The 24,906-nt window shown below is 45.9% G+C and overlaps 1 protein-coding gene across 1 annotated transcript in view; it reads right to left on the bottom strand.

The window, feature by feature from the left end:
- Positions 1 to 24,179, bottom strand: part of DDO (D-aspartate oxidase) — a 65,716-nt gene extending 41,537 nt beyond the window's left edge. Inside the window, exon 1 of the mRNA XM_063917131.1 lies at positions 24,089 to 24,179. Coding sequence (XP_063773201.1) covers positions 24,089 to 24,090 — 2 coding nt within the window. The 5' untranslated portion in view covers positions 24,091 to 24,179. The remainder of the gene's footprint in view (positions 1 to 24,088) is intronic.
- Between the last annotated feature and the right edge of the window lie 727 nt (positions 24,180 to 24,906).

The raw sequence follows: 24,906 nt of genomic DNA on the forward strand, positions 1-24,906 counted from the left end.
CCTTCTCTCCCGTTGCCATATTTTTCTTACCACAGTGAGAGTCAGCTGTGTAAGCTAATCCTCCTTGTATTTCACCTTCCCGTTGCCATAACTGTAAATAATCATAATGTTTGATCCGTCTCTTTGCAGATTTAATGAGACATATCCTTCTCCTCAGATTTTGCAACACCTCGGGACTAAAACTGCCTACCCGTGGGAACTTTTCCCCGTCATGCACAGTCATTCTTTCCCATTCATTGACCTTTGTGTGTGATCCATTTCAGACTTCCCGGTCTGTATCACACGTTATCCTTGCCGACTCTATTGGCCGGTTTACTAAGTCAACCCGAACCGAGGTTGATCGCCCCCTACCTGAACAACTGGCCCCCATCTTTGCAGGTGTTGCTTTCACTACCTCTGACCTTCAAATCAGGGTCTTCAGCGAACCCTTACAAAAACCAAGATGTCCGGGGTAGGCTGGCGGCGGAAGTTTACCGAGTACTCCACTCACTCGCCCACGTCGACCAATACGCCCACACACTGCACTAGCGCTGGCGTACTCGACCTAGGGCCCCTGCGACCTGAACCTCTATTTACTGGAACATGTGGGTGTGATCCAAAGAGCACTTAACCCTTCCCAGTAACTATTGGTTGTTGGATAGTTCCCAAGTGACCAGCGAACCTCCCTTAAAATAAAAAATTACACAAATCACGTTAGAATGTACAAATAGCGTTTATGACCCCTCTAGCGTACGCAAATGGTACTGGGTCAAGTTACTAACTAATGCACACAATTACGTGCGGTACAATCGTTCTGCACATAAGCAACTAATCTTTTGTGCAGAGCGACCAGTGGAATCGAAAATTGTGGCTGCGAATTCCTTCAGCCAGAGCTTAATGGCCTATATGGGTACCGCACCAACCCTTCCTGGTGTTGTGCTCCTTTACTCTTTATCTATAGCGGACTTCCTAGTCTGCTGTACCTAGACCTCCTGGTCTGTCTGGACCTCCTGGTCTGTGCTACAGTAGACCTCCTGGTCTGCTATACTCTAATGCTCTTTTTTTTAAAATGTTTAACAAGGGATGCCTCCCAAGCCACCGTGCCGTCACTGACACGTATGTTCCTCACGAGAACTCGATGATTTCCTGTGGTTCAACCCCAAAAATTAGAAACTTATATATGTATACACATTCTTTCGCCTCATATACTCTTTACTTTCGTTTCTGCGCAGAAATCCCTTTCATTCAGTATCACAGGCTAATCCCGAGGAGTTGCAACTAGAGAAGGATCTATTAGCTTAAAATTTTGGACACTGAGATTGGTTTGCGCTATTATCGCGTTTGCCTCCTTATCGCCTAACTAAAACAATACTATTGTGTGATTTGTATTATGTGGGCGTACCCAGACCCTCCGTTGCGTAATATACGCTCCGTGCGTCGGCCCTTGCGTCGCGTACGCTAGTCCCGCCCTTTGTTAGAGACACGTGTACGCAAGCCAGGTATATCCACAGAAATACAATTAACACGTTTATATCAATGTAGATGATCTTTAACTGTAATCATCTACTGAACACCACACCGAACTTCCTTGTATCTTAGGCAAGCCGTGCGCGTGTTTTACAAATTACTCCTTAACGTATTAATATTACTTTTAACTACCAATAGCAACACATCTTTCTCAGCACGTTATCAATTGTGAAATGGCAAACAGGAAAGTGATATGTGAAAATACACAAATGAAAAGAAATACAGGTGTGTGCGTGCGTGCGTGCGTACGCAAAACAGAAATATACAGTAGCCAACAGCTAAGTCATTTCTCTATTGCTCATGCACAGAAAATCAACCCACAAACATTTACATTTTATAAGATAACTGTGTGCAATACAAAAATGTAAGGGAAAAATATAGACTTTACTCTCTAGGTTGCGCAGTTGGGGCCCATCAATCTCTTCTAAGAATGGTAGTGTCACGATCCGGGTAACTGGACGCCATTTTCTACCAGTTAGGTGTCTCCTGAGATTGGCTCAGCGTGCCAGGGCCGGGTCATAACTATGTTTTGTTTCACATTTCATTTGGTATTACCCGCAGCGCTGGCTCAGCGGCCTTCTTAGTGTTTCCACTTAACTTTAGTATGGCGCTCTCAGTCCTGCTACGGCCGTCACCGCCGCGCCCGTGATCTTGCCACATGGAAGCTGAGCGTGGTGTCCTCTGTGTGCCGCGGCCGCCGCCGACATCCCTGTGGCCGCTGTGCGTGTGTAGAGAAGCGTGGAGTCTCCTGCTGCTGCGGCCTCCGCCGCCATTGCTGTTTGGCACATGGTTCTTCAGATCATCTTTTCCCTTCAAACTCTGTCATGGGCGCAGCCATGTTGGATGAAATCACATGTCATTCTTCTCACCAATCTGCAGCGCTGCTGGTGTCTGTGTGTAATTGTCAGCCAATGCCTACTTCTCAGCAGGTATAAATATCCTGTCCCAGCACCCAGGAAATTGTCAGTGCTTCAATTGTCTTCCCAGTGATTCCAGTCTTCAGCTTCACTAGAATGCTATAGAAAAAGTGAAAATCCTTAAGGGCGCTTCTTGTCTACCGTAAGCCGCCTTCTAAATCCAAAAATGGACCTATCCCAAAAGGTCCACGAATTTGGACAGTAAAAATGGTATTGTGGACTAGATGGCGCTAACGTTCATGCAAGAGTGGAAATTGTGAGGGAATAAAAATACTTAGCTATGCTCTGTATATCCCCGCAGTTGACCGGAAAGACTCTATGTTCGGGTCCCCGATGGAACGTTTAGACCACTGATAAAGCTATTTATCTAATAACATTCACTATAAATGGGTAAGAGACTCAGTACGCAATTGGCGTGTGAGCATACGCTCGGCCGTGATCGAGACGCACATACGACACGCTCGCCCACAACTTGCTACGCTACTAGCGTAGCGTACGCTCGTGACCACGAGGAGAACACGAGCGGTGCAGACGCTCACGGGATGACACTCAGTAAACCTTGTATGCAACACAGTGAAAGACTGAGATTGTACTGTAAACCTTGGTTTTGTAATGTGAGCACAATGCAATGCTAATTAACCTCTATTGTATGAAAGCCTCTTGAGCGATCGAGACACTCTGAATACTCTCAGCAATGGAATAAACACACAATACCTTGCTAAGGTTCCAACACCTTTACTAACAATATATATCTATGTAAAAGTTAAAACAGTTAACAGTTCATACACTACAGGCTAACATCAATATCTAAGCAGGCTAACTACACATAAATATACAATATCGTCACAATCTTATACAATAACAGAGAGAGAGAGAGAATATGGCAAATACAAACAGAGATTTAGAATGGTTACAGAGAATTACTTACACACACTGGGAACGATCGCTGCACAGCTTCTGGTACCAGCTCCAAGTTAGTCAAGATGAAAACCGTTTGTGGAGAGTGAGTGAGCTGCCCAGGCTGGCTGATCTTATATACACTGCGTACAGTGTACTACAAAGGGACCTATAATCTCATTGTTCATTGGACACAGGAATGTCTCCTCGCATCATAACAAAAGGTCATAGGTTAGTTTGAACAGGTGGGCTGTGACTATATCAAACTGCTCAGGTGGGAGGGAATCTGAGAATTCCCGCCGCATGGATAATGAATCGCAAATATAGTAAATGTCCAGAAGATACTAATGGCCATAACTATACGCAGGAGCGATTAATCTTTACCTAACCAGCACCGGATTGTTTCTAATAAAATGTTCTTTAGTTAGGTACCAAACACAACTGCTCAAACCCTGTCTGACCCTTCGTACCATGAAAAGAGGAATTTCTCTGTCCAGCGACCCTTTACATTAAACAAACTTACAATCATTATTAAGGGGAACATTATCTATAAAACATACTATTTGGTTTTATTATTTAACGATTGAGTCGCCCGCTAGACGCACACAAACTCTACCGTAAATGCACATACCACGCGCCAATGCGCACAGTTCCCACAGGAATTCTGATGCAGATAGATTGAAGGTCAGGGGTCCCAAAGGATCTGATACCAATATGTAGCCTCATATTGGATCCTTCAGGGAGACCCCATATCATGGCAAAGATAAAAAATATTTGGTTACAAATCATGCTTGACACTGGAGCTGAAATTTCAATCACCAACGTAGAACATGATTTAGACCCAGATAGCCCTCAGTGTGTGGTGATCGGCTTTGATCACCAACAAGGGGGGGTGAAGGCTCATAGGATTAATGAGGTCAATGTAGAAATCAGCAGTGATTTCTCCTTAAACATTCCAATGTATTACACAGGATCTGATAACATCATCGGAACTGATGTAATGACACAAAATGGTTGGATTCTGGATCTGGCAAATGGTATGGTATGGAGGGGTCCCAGAAAATCAAAGGTTTGGGTTATACAACAGCATTTTCTGAGCTCACCCATACACACAAATGTCAAAAGCAACATGCTTGTCCATAAATGGCCAGAGGTCTCACATAACAAAGACCTTGAACCTATTGTGTACAAGTATCCAGAATTATGGGCACAAGGAAAAAATGACTGTGGAAGAATGCTTGATGTACAGGTGGACATTCAAGGGCCAGACCCACCACCTCAGCGTCAATATCGCTTCCCTCCTGAAGCCATGGAACCTGTGGTAGAAGCTGTAGAGGACTTAGAAGAAAGGGGAGTGGTCATAAAGGGAAATTCAAAATGCAATAATCCTTTATGGCCAGTTAAGAAGAAGGAAACAAACACCTGGAGACTCACAATTGATCTCCGTGTTTTGAACAAATACACTCCCATATCAGCACAGGTAGTGGCAGAAACACCAGACATCATGGCAAGGATAAATTGCAAAAGTCAAGTGTTCTCAACCATTGATGTGGCTAATGGATTTTTTTCCATAGCTTTAACTGAAAGTTGCCGGTACAAGTTTGCATTCACTGTACGTGATACGCAATACATGTTTTGCGTTCTACCACAAGGATTCCATAGTAGTCCAACTTACTTCCATCAGGCATTAGCAGCAGTTCTGAGTGTTTTCTCACGCCCAGAATGCCTGCTACAGTATGTTGATGACCTACTCCTTCATACAGAGACCATGGAGAAGCACTTAACCCTCTTACAGGAATTGTTAGGCCTCCTGTCACGTGCAGGACTCAAACTGAGTCCTCACAAGGCAAACTTGGCGAGGTCAGAGGTAATATTCCTAGGAGTTAAGATGCCCATGGAACAAAGGGTATAATGGCTGCCCGCGTGGAAGCAATGGTAAAACTACCCAAGCCAGGCACCTTACAGGACTTGCGTAAGTTCCTGGGGGTTGCAAACTTCATGAGGGAGTTCATAGAGGACTTTGCTACCAAAGCAAAGCCTCTCTATGAATTACTCAGAGGTGAAAAACCATCACTGAAAGGATGGGCAGATACACAAGAGGAAGCTTTTATCACACTTAAAAGAAACCTCTCCTCTGCCCCAGTTCTAGCCACCCCACATCCAGATGGAAACTTGGCCATCCAAGCACATGCTGGTTCATTGTCTATATCAGCGGTCCTCCTTCAGGAGGTGGGAACAATGATCAGACCTCTTGGATACTTCTCAAGACTTCTTTCACCAGTGGAAAGAGGATTTGATGAATGTGCAAAGCAACTTGCAGCCATACATTATGCTGTCAAAGTGACAGAGCATATTGTAGGGTTCAGACAGCTTACTGTGCAGACACCTCACTCTCCACTAACTCTCCTACTCCGGGATACACTTCCTGGAGTCTCTCAGCAGAGATTTGGGAGATGGATAATGGACCTCAGTGGGCGGAATATCAAAATCTGTCACAAAGCCAAGTATGTCCTTTCCCAGTTGTTAAACACAACAAGAACAGAGCATGATTGCGGCCAAGTAACACATTCCCTCGCAACACCATTCTTTAGGCAGGTAGCGCACCCCGATGACAGAATCATCTTTGTTGATGGGTCCCGCTCATACCCGGATGGGTCATATGTGACAGGTTATGCGATCTTGGATGAGACCACAGGAGCCCAGATTCTGGTTAGACTTCCGGGTCACCTGTCAGCCCAACGTTCTGAGTTGGAGGCAGTGAAGGAAGCACTCCTCCTACAACCCCAAGGTAAACGCACTATATATAGTGACAGCTCATATGTAGTGCGGTCTCTTACATCACATCTTCAAACTTGGCAAAAACGTGGATTTGTTGACAGCCAGAATAAACCTCTGGCTCACGTTTCAGTTCTAACAGAACTATGGGAATGGGGTGTTTCACACCCGGAAGAAGCAGCAATCATTAAGGTCCCTGCACACCAAAAAGGGAGCGATCCCTTAGTCCTAGGGAACAACGCAGCAGATGAAGCGGCAAAAGTGGCTGCAGTATCTGGGATTTTCCGTGATCCTGATGCACAAGCTTTGCCTTCATTCCAGGTAGCTGTACGTAGGAAAGCCCTTGCAGAAGGACCAGTGTCATTTGAAGATGAGCAAGCAAAATACTCTATTCTTATGACTCACATAATTTCACCACAAGACCCCTGGTCTATAAGACAGGGTATACTGTGCCATTCACCAGGAGAAGGATTAGAACCTCTACCTGCAGTACCCTCACATCTCCAAGTGGAACTGACAAGACTCAATCATCAGCTCCTAGGACATCCTGGCCGGGATAAACTTTTTTCTCTTTTAAAGAGCAAATTATACTGGTCAGGAATGTTCAAAACTGTGGAAAATGTCACCCAACAGTGTTTGGTGTGTGCCCAAATCAACCCTCGGGCACCAGCCCTCAAGCCAGTGTTACAGCGTGTGCCTCCTGCAGAAGGGCCATGGGCAACTCTGCAAATAGACTTCATAGGACCACTACCAGCTGGCAGTCGAAATTGTCGCTATGCCTTGGTAGTAGTTGACGTGTTCTCGAAGTGGGTAGAAGCCATTCCTACAGCGAATGATTCAGCCACCACTACAGCACGGGTCTTATGGGAACAGATTTTGTCACGCTGGGGTATCCCAAGGATCATAGAATCAGATCGTGGGACCCATTTCACTGGCAAGGTCATGAAAGCCCTTTGTGAACTTCTGGACATAAAGCAGCGATTTCATGTCCCTTATCACCCAATATCAGCTGGAATTGTGGAACGAATGAATCGGACCATCAAGTCCCGGTTGGCTAAGGCATTGTTACAGAAGGGCTCTTCTTGGGTAACAGCCTTACCTGCAATACTCATGGGTATTAGGGCCACGGAAGCATCCACCACAGGGATCACTCCGTTTGAGCTCATGACAGGTCGCAAAATGCCACTTTGCTTCCCTAATGAGCCCCAATTGTCAAACCCAATTAAAGATGCTGTCGCAAGAGATACGTTCCTGCAACAGGTGCAAGATAATCTCAAGGGACTGTTGCCTTATGCAGCTCTGCGGCTGCATAAACCCTATCTACAGGGGGAGACACCCATGCCCTCTGTAGGTGACTAAGTAATGGTCAAAGTTTTCCGTAAAGCAGGTCCTTGGGATGCAAACTGGGAGGGACCATATCAAGTCCTTGAGACAATGGGTGATACCATGTTAAAGGTACAAAGGCCAGTAACTACAAAGAGAGACTCTCAAAGGAGGCGCAAGGTTCTTTGGGTCCATATAGACCAAGCAAAGACCACCAGGACCTCTCCAGTCCAGAAAGATGCCAGAGTGCTCAATAAGTTGTGAATGTAAAAAGAAGCACAAGGCAGGAGACAGATCTCTTTGAAAGCCATCATACGGTTATACATAAACTGCCTTTATTGGAACTATACTCATGCCTTCTCTCTTAGCAGATCATGGAACCAGGGAGAAAAGCTGTAACCCCAGTTCCAAAAGGACACCATTACAAATCCCATTCCTCCCTAGGAACCAAGAGGTGCAGAGTAAACCGCCCTCTGAGAAAACTAAGCTTACAGACACTGGTACTACTGGTAGGTGTGGTACTGGTAGGATCTGTTACCCCTCTTAACAGCAAGAGAGAAAAGGGGGGGTCAAATACAACATCACAAGTAAATTACATGAGATCCGAACCTACTAACCAGTCGGGTCTCTTAGCAATAGAATGTAAGGAAGGTAAAATCCAGGCGCCCTACTACAATTACACTTTTGTACCGGGCCAATGGTATTTGTATGGATTTTGGAGAGATGGTTTTGCTGATGGTATGGTCCAACACTATACACCGGTAGTTAATGCGTCTGCTATTCAATATGAATTGCATGCATTATGCTTGAAAGAATATACCCACTTTAGAGATACCGATTCAGGACCCATTAAATCCATGAGGTGGATTTCAAAAGACCCACATTTACATCCATATAAAAAACCAATTGATAATACCACTGAAGTAGTGTGCACAAGAGATGGTGTCTTGAACCCTGAAGACACCACAGGGGGAGAATATGATGGATGGTATATTCTCAAAGCCACATTTATAGGATCTAATGTTCAGGATACCCTACGTGTCAGAACATATTTCGATAGACCTATACCCATCATAGGCACTATGAAAGCATATTGTATGTTAAGAGATTCCAAAATGTTAATCACAAGGGAGTCCAAATATGCACAAGGCCACATTCCCACAGATTATTTGCAAACTAGTGTCATGATGCTGAAATTAAACTGCAGCAGCACAGGCCAAGCAATATGGAACGATCAGATTGGCTCAGTAGACATGGAAGGATTGTACAGAGCAGTCGTTTTGAAAATCCGAACTAATGCCAAAAGCCTTAAATACATTCAGATAGAGGGATCACCATCCATACGATCTTTTATGATATCCATAATGAGAGATAAATGTATACCAGATGTTACTGGGTACTATTTTATCACCTATGCACATTGGGAATCAGATAAACAAATGGTAATGTCTGATGTGAATCCATGGAGATGGGATATAATATGCAATGGAATAGATACTCCCATAATTGATGTATGGATGGATGGGACCCCTATGACTGAGGCATATAGGAATAGATATGTGTCCTTTGATTGGAAGGATCCCAGTGGAAGAGATATTAATTTTGATATAAAAATAGATGGACCTTTTAATTGGCCATTCTGTGAAGCAGTAGATGAAGGGTGTTGGACATTTTCACAGTGGGTCTATCTCTCCAAAATAAAACCTGTCAAATTCCTTTCCTTGCAACCAGGGGATAGTGACCAGTGGTACCCGTTTGAAGGGAGAGGACAGATATGTGTGACCATAGTCAGAACCACTTATGAAACAGAAGACCTACAACCAGTCAAACCACACCTAGATGCGTGTAATTTCACTACACATAAAATAGCAGATGTGATAGCGCCCCAACTGTCTTCTCCATGGAATATTATAACAGATGTTAAATTCGTATTGTATACTTGGAGAATTTCAGTAGTTGACTTCAGAGTAGATCACTGGGACTATAGATGTGAAAAGTTTGTGAGAAACCATATAGACATGCTAAAGGGTTGGATAGAATCTGGTCAGGAAACAAGAAAGTATGGTTTGGGTGTTAGGAAAAGTAGGAGTAAAAGAGATATCCTTTCCACATTTTTGGGAGGTGGAGCATTAGGATTAGGCACTCTTAATACCATGGACTTGGAAGTTCTCTAGGAGTAAACTTGGGAGTCTGGCACAACATACAGGAGAAGGAATAAACACCCAATTAGATGTAAATCACATCCTTGAACACTTGCAACATTCTCAAATAGATGCCACAACATCTCTATCCTTTGCTCTTCGTGAAAAATTTAGAGGATTGGTTGCAGGCCTGATTTCAGAACAAGATGAAACTCAGCTAGCACTGGCATGCACCCAGGTTCAGAGTGAACTGTCAGAAAATTTAAAACATATTGTATCCTCCCTTCACAATGGTCACTATCCATTCAACCTTAGGCAGCGGATAAGACCATTTGTCCCTTCCTTTGCGTTGAACCACACAAAGTGGTGGCTCACTCAGTGGCATGGTTGTCAGAACCTGACCTGTACTGCCTCTTCTCTAGCTCCCGTTTCAGGTACGGAAAGGCAGGGTTACACTGCAGTGAACTTAGGTATTCTCATGTCTGGAGAGACAATTCTCAATCCACACCTACAATCTGACATTGTAACATATGAAGGATTGAATCCGTATCTAATTGATACAGATGGTTGATGGAAACGAGAAAATGCCATATTGTGCCAAGGAGATCACGACAGGGTTCTTAGACGACAGTGCTGGGACTCTGAAGGATCTTGTTTGATGGATGCTAGTCCAAAACCATCATCTAACTTAAAGTATCTGGGACATGGATACTGGTGCTGGTATCAACTCCAAAATGCCTCATATACTGTATATGCTACTAACTGCACGCAAAGAGGAACTCTCCTCCGAGGAGTGTATTGTACCCTTAATCCCATTCTAGGTATCGATGTAGCAGACGAGAGAGGAAGAACACCAGTAACCCCAGAGAAGCGACTAGATATCCTCCCAGACACTCCAGTGAGACTTCAAAAGATTCCACTTGGATTTGGTACAGAACTTAAGAACTGGCTGCTCGACTTCGGGAAAGAGGACGACATCCTAAAGAAACTGAAGGAGAATGAAAACCAAGCGACCATCAAATTGGATCATGATACCGTCAAGATAACAAGTATTAGAAGAAGACTCTAAAGTATCTTGGTGGGAAAGCATCTTCGGATACAGCCCAAAGGCAACATCATTCTTCAACCTTCTCATACATCCCGTAATAGTTCTCATCTTTTTGGTATTGATTATGTACATTGTGTTAATAATTGTCTACCGGAAGATAAAAAGACTGAATACACAACTACAAGACACACTAGAACTATACAAAGAAGAACTTTTAAAGACAAAGACTCGTCAAATGAGGAACTATTAAGGGAGGGGGGGCATATAAAGAGATGTTTTTCTCTTTGGGGGGGTTTTTCCTACTAAAAACAAAAAGAAACAGAGTTTTTTTTATCTCCCTGTAACTTTCAAGCCCTTACAAGATTGTTTGATTCCCCTGCCTGGAAGGACTTTGCGTTTCGGGTTCAAAGACTTTACGTTTCGGGTTCAAGGACTTTGCGGCGGGTTCAAGGACTTTGCGCTCGGGTTCAATTATTTTTTTTATGTACATGCAAAATTGTTCATGAATTTGATTTTGTTTATTTTACTTATGGAAACTTGTTTGAAAAACTGTATTTGTTTATAGTAACTGCACTAACTCCAAAATTTTTTTTTTTTTTGTATGTATAACTACAGAAGTGAATAGGTTTTATACTAAGATAGGGAGAAGTAACCAGAAATACATTTCCAACTTATAGTGTCGGATTTCCGACAACAGGGGGACTGTGAAGGAGCATCGATATTCGCGTCTGCTCAGCGCCACTGATAATGTGCGCATGCGCAAGACTGCTTGCGCACATTAAGAAATACACTGGGAATAAATCAGCTGTATATAGAACAAAAGAAATATACTGTATTGATCGTAACATGAGCTACAGTAATACAAAGAACAGGAAATTACACCTAGCCAGCCATGGACCTTATGTCCCACTTCCAAGCCATGTGCAGCTGTGGGGGTAGGTTGGTGAAGTGCATGCTGGGAAAGGTTATATAAAGTCCCCTCACCCAAAAGCAAACTCTCTTTTCCTGACACTACAATACAGGACACAACACTGACCTGGCTTCTGGAAATCCACTCAACAAAACACTTTCTTTGGAAGGTAACCATACTTCTGACTATACTAGTACACACTCTACCTTTATTTATACCTTCACTTTAAATCACCTCTCCTTTTGACTTTGATATCTTTACTATGTCTGTATGGGTTATGCCTGCACTTGGGCTGACCTATACAATGGACACTGCTTTCTGCTTTCATCTCTCCATCTCTATACACATACTGATAACTTTTTAACATACCCGCAAATATATATACATACACACACACACACACACACACACACACACACACACACACACACACACACACACGCACGCACACACACACACACACTAGATGTTTTTCAGGTAGATGATTATCCAGCATTTACCAGTTAGTCCATTGATTAGCCGAGTGCGTGTTAAACATTTATCCCCTAACAATATCATCCCCTACAAACACACACACATGTTTCTCACCATGCTTTCTGGAACAGCCATCTACTCACATCCTTATACACACGTACACAGGGAAGAGCACAATCTGATAACACTAGCACAGCTTTCTTGCATTCATACATTCACACACATACATATATATATAAATATATATATATCTACACGTACACCAAGAACATATACGAGTAAGGAATAACTAGAACCTGCATTGAAGTTTATTTAGCAACAGAATGGTGTAATACATTACTGGGATCAATTTAGGAATTCACTTCTGAGTTGTTAAACTGTATTGTGTATCTGACCTGGTAATCTATATTGCATTACTTGTAACTGTCCACATGTACCGTATTTGCCGGCGTATAAGACGACTGGGCGTATAAGACGACCCCCCAACATTTCCACTCAAAATATAGAGTTTGTTATATGCTCGCCATATAAGACTACCCCCTCTTCCGCACACCTTCCACACACCAAATAAAACGTAAAAGAACATCAGATTTGATTTGATTTCTCAGAAACACAGGCAGGCATTTTGCTATGCTATACTGTACTGTACAATGGTGCAGTACTGTGGTTGGCTGTTGGCTGTATACAAAGCCTGATTGGATTGGTCCCTGCCGTCTCCCTGTCACTAGCAGCTGTCTGGTCTGCCCTGTAGTACCAGTATTAAGCCCCCCTCACCTGCAGCTTCCCTGCAGTGCTGCCGCTGTCCCCCCTGCCTAAGCCGCTGCCCCCCCCCCCCCCCTTCTTATGCATACCAAATCTCTTATACTGTAAGTGCTGCCGATGTCCGCCTGTCACTGCTGAATGTCGGCTCCTGCTCAGTGACATGAGCCGGGTGCTGCACTGTAACAATACGTGCAGCACCTGGCTCCTGTCCCTGTGTAGGAGCCGGACTTCACACAGCTTCACCCGTACACTCACCGTACAGATAGAGGCACTTCACGGGGGAAGTGGGGGGGGGGGCAGCCAACATCATCTTCTCAACCACCATTGCTGAAAACGGGGGTCCGCCCGCGAGGCCACGCCCCCTTATGCTAGGTCACGCCCCTGTTTCGCGACTTCCCACGCCGGGCGACTTCCCGCCCGGCGTATAAGACGACACCCGGCGTATAAGACGACCCCCCACTTGGAGGCATGTTTTTCAGGGGGAAAAAGTCGTCTTATACGCCGGCAAATACGGTAAGTCATCTATAACATTGCAGTTACTGTTTATGGAGTAAACGATTGTATACTTTATATGGTCCTTGGTTCATTACAACTGAGGGTAAGAAGGATTTAAATGTTTAAATCATATGTATAATGCAATATAGCGATATAACGAGGTTACTTGACGGATTTTGTCAAGGAGTAATATTTGGGCGGTTTTGGCCTAGGCAATAGTAGGGAGTTTGCGTGTGTAGCTCACATGGGACTCTAGCTGAGACGCATAATGCATTTCAGCTGGGACCTTCTGTCTGTCTGTGGGCTGTTGTGGTATAAGACAAATATATATTATAAGACTGCATGGTAAGGCTAGTGAATATTAGTCAGAAGGTCATAGATGAAGTAGTATCACATGTAAGGAATATGGAATGGAAGAAAGTATTGTATCATTTCCCAATAATTACATATAACAATTAATACTGATATAAAGGTTATTTTGTATTTGTGTGACTATCAGACCCCCCAGAGGGAGGAGTACAAACAACCTCAGACAAAAGGTACACACTTTATCACATTGTGTGTTTTTATCTCTATCCCTCTGTCCGTGGTCTAAACGTTCCATCGGGGACCCGAACGTAGAGCCTTTCCGGTCAACTGCGGGGATATACAGAGCATAGCTAAGTATTTTTATTCCCTCACAATTTCCACTCTTGCATGAACGTTAGCGCCATCTAGTCCACAATACCATTTTTAGCTTCACTAGAAACTCTCCTGTGGTTACATTCTGCGGTACAGCCTGACTCCCCTGAGATTACACTCTGTGGTGCAGCCGGATTCTCTTGCTATTGCACCCTGTGTTGGAAGAGTGTATGCCTCAGCTTCTAGCAGCTTCTCTCCAGCGGTACTTCGCTCTCACTGTCTTCAAGAATCCGCTATTACAGTTTAGTGCTATCTCTGCGATCCCTAGCATCACTTAAAGGCTTTATCTACGATCTCTAGCATCATAAAGCACTTTAAGTCAACCTTTAATTACTGGTCTCAAACCAGTAGGAACTCAGAGACTTTCTTTGATGGTTATTGTTTTGTTGTACCTTCTATGACTTTTATTATTTAATAAAAACCTTAATGTCACCTCCAGTTGTCGTGGTCATGCCTTCGGGCATTGGTACTGCAGCCCCTGCGCATGTCTAGGAGTCCCATCTCACCTCCTAAGTTCAGGTACCCGTCAGCCCCTACTACTGAGGCTTCCCGCTACCAACACTAGCCCTCAGTTGTGACAGGTAGCTATACATACTGTATATCACCCCAATGTATGATATGCCTGTCTGCTATGCCTCCACACAAGTGATAGTTTTCCCAGGTAAGCAATAGGACCTTGTATGGCCTACCTCCCACAGTGTAAGCTCCGTAGTGCCCCCAACATGGCTGCCTCACCTGGTATGCTCATGGATGGGTTGAAAAATGCATGGACCTGATGGTTATGGTGGGATCCTACTCTGAGCATTAGTACGCTGCAACTGCCCATTTTGCGTCATCTCTTCTACTAGTAACCTATTCCACCCAGGGTAATCCTACGTAGTGAACCCACAATGGCTGCCTCATCTGGTACCTTTCATGGGTGGAATATATAACCCTTAAGTAATTACCCAAAATGCCTACCCTACACCAACCCTGCAATATGCTTATTGGGGTGTAGTATGGCTGACCGGCGGTCAGCATACCGACACCGGGATCCCGGTGGGGAGGGGCGAGTGCAGCAAGCCCCTTGTGTGCTTGGTGGCGACCTGTGGTCGCCACGGGTTCTATTCCCACTCTATGGGTGTCATGGACACCCCCGAGTGGAAATAGTCCCTGTTAGTCGGCATGCCGACCATCGGGATAGTGAGGGGTCGGGATGCTGGAGGAGGTCATGTGACTGTCGGTCTCCCGACCGCCGGTCACATGAATACCACCCGCTTATTGTGCTCTCTAGGTTTCTATTTTAACTATTTCTATGTGTGGTTTCTGTAATACCAATTCCCTGTACAATGTACCATGTTACTGATGACTGTAAAGCGACTTTGAGTCCTAGGGGAGATTATTATTATTATTATTATTATTATTATTATTATTAGCATTTTCTCCAGAGAACCTGTGACTGGAGAAAATGCTTAACTTCCCATAACGTGAAAACTAAGTTCACCGAAGTTATGTACTGTATGACAAAATGTCTGAATTTATTTTATCTGATGCTGTGTAACTTTACCATTTTAATAAATTGTGATTGATATTTTTAAATCAAGTTGTATAAGGGTGTCAAACTATTTCTAATAATAATATATGGTCATTACTTTCACTACAGATAACAGATTCCTTATTTAGTAAGGTTAGACCTCTTTCAATTCTGAGATTTATTGGAGACCAATCTATTGAAGCAACTCCTTTTAGACAAATATAAACCAAACATTTATCCTAGTCCCAATAGCAGGATAAGGATATAACCGCCTGTAATTTATTCTATTACATATATGTACACTGTACTCTTTTAATGTCTAAAATAGAATATCTACCAATTATGTTTTAGTTCGTTGAAATCTATTTTGCAAATAGAATATAAAATATTTAGTTTTCTGAGCTATCTTAGCAGTAACAATGCAGAGTCTGCATTGTAGCTTTTGCTTAGAATATGGCAACTTTCTTACTTTAATCAGCTACTTTTATTTCAATCTTGAGCAGCTCAGTAATTATTTTTTTCCCCTCTGAAGCTTATACTGAACCATAAAGTGTGACAGGAATCACTTCAGTAGTAATCACACTGTACCCACTTCACTTATATATCTTACTTTAAAACATTGGTGGTCATTCCGAGTTGTTTGCTCGTTGCCAATTTTCGCTATGCTGCGATTTGTTGCTAAATGCGCATGCGCATGGTACACAGGGCGCATGCGCTTAGTTATTTAACTAAAAACTTAGCAGTTTTGTTGTTGTTCGTGCTGCGCTTTTCTGTCGCTCTGTTGATCGGTGAGTGATTGACAGGAAAGGGGCGTTTCAGGGTGGTAACTGAGCGTTTTCCGGGAGTGTGCTAAAAAACGCAGGCGTGTCAGGGAAAAACGTGGGAGTGTCTGGAGAAACGGGGGAGTGGCAGGCTGAACGCAGGGTGTGTTTGTGACGTCAAACCAGGAACTAAACGGACTGAGGTGATCGCAATCTAGGAGTAGGTCTGGAGCTACTCAGAAACTGCTTGAAAACATTTATTAGCAGTTCTGCTAATCTTTCGTTTGCAATTCTGCTAAGCTAAGATACACTCCCAGAGGGCGGCGGCCTAGCGTGTGCAATGCTGCTAAAAGCAGCTAGCGAACGAACAACTCGGAATGAGGGCCATTGCCACCAGTGGCAGTAGGATTATATACAGTGGTGCAATTGGAAAAAATGTCTTATAGGTACTGTGTGCGCGCCAAAAATGGGTGTGGCCAAATGCCACATGGGTCATGGCCAATGAAAATGGGGGCGTGATACACATATGTCGGGAGGGGCAGATACACCCCAATAGGCCAGATACACGTTGCCCCACAGTGCCAGATATACATTGCCCCACAGTTCCAGATATACATTGCCCCACAGTGCCAGATATACATTGCCCCACAGTGCCAGATACACATTGCCTCACTGTGCCAGATACACAAATGCCCCCAGATTGCCAGATATACATTGCCTTACAGTGCCAGATATACATTGCCTCACAGTGCCAGATATACATTGCCTCACAGTGCCAGATACACAAATGCCCATTCTGTGTCAGATATAGATTGCCCCCCCAGTGCTAGATACAGAAATGCCCCCACAGTGCCAGATATGCCCCCAGTGCCAGATATGCCCCAGTGCCAAATACAGAAATACCCCCAGTGGATACACATGTCCCCCCAGTGCCAGATATGCCCTCAGTGTCAGATACACATGTCCCGGCAGTGCCAGATATGGCCACAGTGCCAGATACAGATGTCCCCCCACTGCCAGATATGCCCCCAGTGCCAGATATGCCCCCAGCTGCCAGATACACATGTCCCCCCAGTGCCAGATATGCCCCCAGTGCTAGGTATACATGCCCCCCCTTCCCCTGCTGCTCACCGCTGCTGCTGCTGTCCTGTGTGTATGTGTGAGGGGAGGAGAGCGCAGCATGCACCTCTCCTGCTCCTCAGTCTTCGGCGGTGATGCGGGTGTCTTCCTTCAATTCAGCGCCGATCCGTGAGCCAATCAAAGCTCGCAGTCCGGCAGCCTTGGCTGCCGGTCCGCAAGCTCTGATTGGCTCACGGGCCGGCGCTGAATTGAAGGAAGACACTGAGGGGCAGGAGAGGTGAATGCTGCGCTCTCCTCCCCTCGCAGCAGCGGCAGTGAGCAGCGGAGGGAGGAAGGGAGCGGCGAGAAATGGCTAAATTCTTAAAGGTACGCTGTACTCACCCATACCCGCCCACTTGCACCGCTGATTATATAGTAATACATGCTAATAACTGCAATTGGCAGCTGTAGCTGTTTCCTCTAAGGGCGTCCAGTTAAATATTATAAAGTTGCTCTAATGCTTATATGGATATATTAATCTCTCCCACAACTCCTCTCTTTATATTAAATGTCTTGAAGTTCTCCCTCTAAATAATGTATTTGCTTATATTTCCAGGAATGCCCTGTCATTAAACCTACGATGGCCACCCTCTTCAGCTATGAATTTGCACAGTCTATGTACTTGCAATAAGGTAAGTATAACTACTGCCCAGAATTGTTTGTACGTGGTGCAGTGCAAATACAGTTTTCACCACACGTATGTCCCCAGTGCTGTACTGCCTGTATTACTCTCATTAGCCTGCTGCTGCCGCCTGACCACCACCCCTGACTTACATTGGTCACTGGCTGCTGAAGCTCCACATGCTCCTGTCCTACCTCTAGGTCCGGAAGCTGCACACTCTCCCTGTCATGGGGATAATGCACTGATGGCTGATCTGGCATCAATACCGGCTACCAGAGGCGGATTTAGAACTCATGGGACCCTAGGCAAGATACCAGTTTGAGGCCCCTTCTCCTTCAAACAATCCATAGCACTATATTTTCATTCCCGATTGCGAGAGGCATCACAAGTACCTTGGACCATGCATAGTGCGATTGTGGGGCATGCGTAGTCTACCAATAATCACTCAGTTGCATGAACATGTGCATTGCATATCTGAATCAGGCCCAAGGGCACTAGTCCTTATGAGCCGATAGGCTGCATTCTCAGGATTATTGGTTCAGGACCTTGTATTTTTTGGACCGATCTGGATCCAGGTGTATAGATGAGTGTGTAAAGGAGACTGCAATTCCACTTTATACAGTGGTTCAAAATTATATAACCTGGGCCTGGATCTACACAAAAATATTTAGATCTGTAAGTTCAGGACGCTTAGCATCCCTACCGTAATCCTGACCCTAACTCATCCCTAACCATAACCCGTAACCCTAATACTGAATCCAATCCACTAAACCTTACACAGCCCTAATACCATACTTGCCTACCCTCCTGGAATGGCCGGGAGGCTCCCGAAAATCGGGTGGCCCTCCCGGCCCCACGGAAAGGTGGGCCAGCCTCCCGCTTTCCGTGCTGCCCCTCCATGACCCTCCTCGGCCGCCCGCAGCAGAGAACAAGTTGGCGGTCCGAGGGGGTCCGATAATGCGATTCATGCTGAATTGCGTCATCGTAGCTCCGCCCCCCGCTATACAGCGCCTCTTTTCTCGGCACTGCATAGCGGGGGGCGGAGCCACAATGACGCAATGCTGATGCCACGCCCCCGGACGGTCCACTACCGTGTTGGCCATGCCCCCGGACCGTTCATCCTGCTGACGGCCACGCCCCCATGCACCTACAACGCTGCCTCCACCCGGAGGAGGGGGCAGCAAAGTAGGTAAGTATGCCTAATACCCTACTCCTAACCCAAACCCCTAAACTAACTCTAACCCAAACTGCTACACCAACCTGTGTGGCCTGTGAAAAGGGGGCGTGGCTTCGCGGGAGGACCCGCGATCGCGAGCCACGCAGGGCCGGCGCCACCATTAGGCAGCTGCCTATGGGCGGCAACACTTGAAGGGCGGCGCTGAGTGCAGCAAATAAAAAAAAAAAAGGAAGGGACTGCTCTGTGCTCGCCACCGCTCACCCAGTGTCAGACCTGGTGGATCAAAACCACGTCTAGAGCTGTTCCCATCTTCCCCTCTTGTGTCGCTCACTCCACCCCCCCACCCTCCCGACCTGATGAGTATGTAGCAGATGATCTGCTCCCTCCGCCGGCGCCGGGTCCACAAACCAGGTAAGGAGGAAACAAAGCTGCCGGAGCCTGTGGAGGAGGCTGGGGGGCTGGTGGGCTGAGGGGGGGGGGACCTTAACCCGATGCGGAGAGGGCTTCCCCAACCACTGGTGGATCCCCTTGCCATTTATGATACTTTTCTTTAACTGGCAACACGGGTAAAGTGACTCTCGTGGTTGCTTCACCGGGAGCTCGGGCTGTGTGTCTCCTCTCCCCTCCCCCCTGCCTGTCCCCACCTCGCAACTCATCCTGCCGAGAGGTGAGTAGCAGCGTAGGAACGTGCAGGCGCCGCGCCATACATTGCTCCCTGGCAGCGTCCGGCATCTGCTCTCCCTGGCCTGCACCTGTTTGCTCCGTGCAGACGGGGTTGAGCCACCTCCTCCTACACCGTGACTGCCGTGTGGGACGCTATCCCGACATTTTGCCCCTCCCACCGGTGCTGTGGACACGCAGGGGGACTTCTATGTGGTTGGGGAGTGAGGTAGGGTTCTGTGCAACATTACAGAAGTGTGAGTTACAGCCCCAGTGTCACACAGCATCACACTACCCTGTGTTTATATATATATATATATATATATATATATATAAGTTTTTGTGCATATAGTTAGGATGGGTCTAAGTTGCTAATGCATAAAATCTTTATGAGATGCAGTCAGGATCCCTGTGTTCAGAATCCGGACACTTCTCGGAATACCTACGCCGGAGTCCCAACTTGAATCTAGAATCTAAATGCCGGAGCCGCTATCCCGAATGCTGGGATCCTGAACTGCCACGACCCTAGAGAAGAAAGCCCCAGGGGGTGGCACCTGGGGAGGGTTAGGCTGGGGGAGAAGGAGGGATAGGTTTAGGCTGCAGGAAGGGGGTGGTTAGGGTTAGGTACCACCGGGGAGGGTTAGGATTAAGATGGGGGGGCAGTTAGGGTCAGGCTGCGGGAAAGGTGTGTTAGGGTTTGGGGGGGGGGGGGGGTTAGGGGTCAGGGTGAGCTTACTTAATTAGAAAGTGTTGGGATTTTAATCTCTGGGATACCGCTGTCAGTATTTTGGCATCCTAAGCGCCAAGATATCATATGTATTCCATATATATTTTTTATATATATTACCATCAGCCCGGCACTCCGTTTTGGATGTTGATTGGCCCGGTGCCCTCAGTGCGGAGGATAGTATATAGAATTGATACTGCGGCACTCGGAGTCATTTAAAAAGAGCAAAGTGTAGTCAAAAAAAATTAATCACATAATTCAAAGTTTCGGGGTGCCTAACCCCTTTGTCAAGGTGTGACAATGGGGTTAAGCACCTCGAAATATTGGACTATGTGATGTAAAATGTTTTGACTACACTTTTCTCTTTTTAAACGACTCTGAGTGCCGCAGTATCAATTATATATATATATATATATATATATATATATATCAGTGCCTGAAGTGGGCTGGTGTACAACGGTATGCTATACCGGCACTTCTTCGAGTACTGTCCCTTCCGGTCCGCCGCCACATCAAGCTGACCACGGCGCTACTATTTCAAATCTGCTGCGGCTCCTGCATGCGGCATGATTATGCCAAGGCTCCGGCTCCCGCCCCCCTGACAGCTCGGCTGCCCAGCTCCTGCTTTCTCCTGATGACAACTTGGGTGGCCAGCTCCCGCTCCACAGCATAGCTGCCTAGCTCCGTCTCCCATATGCTGATACCCCGGCTACCTGGCAACTGGTGAGCAGAGGGGAACTGATGGAGGAGAGTGTCAGGGTGGGGACAGTGTGTGTGTGTAAATGTGGTTGTGTGTGTGTATGTATATATATATATATATATATATATGTATGTGGCTGTGTGTGTATATGTATATATGTGTGTGTGTATACTGTATGTGGCTGTGAGTATGTAGATATGTGGCTGTGTGTGGCATAATGTGAATTTCGGCTCTTTCCATGTGCTCTAATGTGAATTTCGGCTCATACCGTGTGCTATAATGTGAATTTCGGCTCATACAGTGTGCTCTAATGTGAATTTCGGCTCATACCTTGTGCTATAATGTGATTTTCGGCTCATACCGTGTGCTATAATGTGATTTTCGGCTCATAGCGTGTGCTATAATGTGATTTTCAGCTCATACTGTGTGGTATAATGTGAAAGGGGCACCAGTACTAGAAAGTATAAGGGGTCCTACTATTGTGGTGCAAAATGTGTATAAGGGGTGGTAAACTACACTGAAGGGCACACCCCCTTTTAAGTGGCCATGCACCCTTTTTCGGAGCAGCGTGCGCATAATTACAACCTTCACTTTTCCATACGCCCACTTCAAAATTTCCACTTCAACCACTGTGTGTGTGTGTGTGTGTGTGTGTGTGTGTATATATGTGTGTGTGTGTATATACACACACACACACACACACACACACACACACACACACACACACACACACACACACACACACACACACACACACACACACACACACACCTAATAATAGCCCCTAATCTGGACACCTTAACCCAAACTGCTAAAACAGTCCTAATATCTTATCCCTAAATTTTACCTGAGGGCACTGGTGGATCCCCTTGCCATTTATGATACTTTTCTTTAACTGGCAGCACGGGTAAAGTGACTCTCGTGGTTGCTTGACCGGGAGCTCGGGCTGTGTGTCTCCTCTCCCCTCCCCCCTGCCTGTCCCCACCTTGCAACTCATCCTGCCGAGAGGTGAGTAGCAGCGTAGGAACGTGCAGGCGCCGCGCCATACATTGCTCCCTGGCAGCGTCCGGCATCTGCTCTCCCTGGCCTGCACCTGTTTGCTCCGTGCAGACGGGGTTGAGCCACCTCCTCCTACACCGTGACTGCCGTGTGGGACGCTATGCCGACATTTTGCCCCTCCCACCGGTGCTGTGGACACGCAGGGGGACTTCTATGTGGTTGAGGAGTGAGATAGGGTTCTGTGCAACATTACAGAAGTGTGAGTTACAGCCCCAGTGTCACACAGCATCACACTACCCTGTGTTTATATATATATATATATATATATATATATATATAAAGTTTTTGTGCATATAGTTAGGATGGGTCTAAGTTGCTAATGCATAAAATCTATATGAGATGCAGTCAGGATCCCTGTGTTTAGAATCCGGACACTTCTCGGAATACCTACGCCGGAGTCCTTGAATCTAGAATCTAAATGCCGGAGCCGCTATCCCGAATGCTGGGATCCTGAACTGCCACGACCCTAGAGAAGAAAGCCCCAGGGGGTGGGTGGCACTGGGGAGGGAGGGGAGAGGTTAGGTGTAGGCTTGGGGGGGGGGGATTAGGGTTAAGCTGCGGGTAGGGGGAGGGTCAGGGTTAGGCACACCTGGGGAGGGTTAGGCTGGGGGAGAAGGAGGGATAGGTTTAGGCTGCAGGAAGGGGGCGGTTAGGGTTAGGTACCACCGGGGAGGGTTAGGATAATATCTTATCCCTAAATTTTACCTGAGGGCTCGGTATTTTGGCAGGGGCAGCCGCTGACTATTTGCCTAGGGTGCTGAGAAACCTTGCACCGGCCCTGGAGCCACGCCTCCGTTTTCGTCCCTGAGGGGGCATGCCCAGCGCTCTGTGAGCCGCTGGCATGCTCCCTCTCCCTCTGACTCCACTGAATAGACGCTGTGCGCATGCGCACAGCGTCTATTCACCGCTGCTCTGCTAAGCAGAGCAGCGATTGACAGAGCCTCCCAACTGCCCCCCCCCCACCGCGGGACACTGTGGCCCGCGGGTGGGACAGCGGGACAGTCCCCCAAAAACGGGACTGGCCCGCGAAAATCGGGACAGTTGGAAGGTATGCTAATGCTCTAACCCAGGGGTGGGCAATTATTTCAGCTGGGGGCCACAACACTTTTCAATTAATATTCGAGGACCGCACACAAAATATCTTGTATAAACAATGCCTATCACTAAAAAATGTGATGCGGCTGCTGTGGGGGATGCTGGGAGCACAGCACAGTATGGCAGGGAGGAAGCCCATAGGCTTCTATAGGGTAAAGCCAGATACTCTCCGCACCAAATCCCCGGGATGCAGCACATGTGGACTCCCTAACAGCCAGCGCGATGAAGCTTCCCTGACCCCCATAGCGGCCTCAAGTATTAACATATATTACCATAATCCTGCATATACAGCATATAATTCATGTTTTACAATAAACTAATTTATTATACATCTGTAGTTCAATATATACACATAAATCTCTCATATAAATTGTAAATTTCTACATCACACTTGCTTATATTGTACATATATACCTAAATATTCATATGTGTTCTTTTTACCTCACATACAGTATATCTATTTATATTTAATGAGATAACAGGCAATATTCTGGGTACACCACTAGATGGCGGCAGAGAAACACCTGTACAGACAGACCTGCACTGCACAGATAAGATTAAGATGCTACAGCATTTTTACCATTATGTAAAAACAATATATTAGCAGAGAGCAAACAATGGTATGTCAATCTGTACTGTTACACTCAGTGCAGGGGAAACGTGAGAACAGCAGTGTGTAAGGCGACAAAATGAAATCTGCCATAGGAGGCAGCACGGACTACTTACATCACGGGCGACAGAGAGGACTTTGCTCTGGAAACAAGTGTGCCGAGTGTGATGAGTGTCAGACTAGTGCTCAGTCCCCTCACTCCCTCCCTCTCTCTTTCTAGGCTGCTGCTAGGACACAGGGCCCACTGCTAGCTCTGATTGGCTCTCCCTGACTCAGAGAGCCAATCACAGCATAGACCTCACTCTGCTGCAGCAGTCACTCACACAGCAAGCAATAATAATAAGTATTAGTACACGCAATACAAATAGCCACAGTCAGTTGTGAAAGTGAGTCACAACATTTATTAAAAGCTGCATTAGTATTACCACCACACCAGGCAGTGACCACTATGTCATCATCATATGTCCAGTGTTGGCAGAGCCGGCCCTAACCAATATGATGCCCTAGGCAAGATTTTGGCTGGTGCCCCCTAGCACCACCGCTGGTTCCGCCACTGAGCTTGCACCTCTTTCCCAGCACCACCACCCCTCACCCATAGCAGTCCTTATTTTGGTGTTTGTAGCCCCCTATATTTTAAATAAGAACAGTTCGCACATTTGGCGCACAGCCCCAAAAAAGGGTGTGTTTTTGCTGGCAAGGGGAATGGCCACACAATAGTAACCCCAATTACGCCACACAGTACTGCAACTTTATTCACATTTGATCATGTGATAGTGTCCATAATTAATATTACATCCCACAGTAGTATCACTTTACCTTATAAACGTTACTCCTCACAGTAGAGCCCCTTATTCACATTACATCACACTGAATTGCTCCTTATTCACATTACACCATACCCTATTGCTCTTTATTCACATTAGACGACACAGTA

Source organism: Pseudophryne corroboree, chromosome 4 (genome assembly GCF_028390025.1).
Source record: "Pseudophryne corroboree isolate aPseCor3 chromosome 4, aPseCor3.hap2, whole genome shotgun sequence".
In the NCBI taxonomy this organism is placed as follows: Eukaryota; Metazoa; Chordata; class Amphibia; order Anura; family Myobatrachidae; genus Pseudophryne; species Pseudophryne corroboree.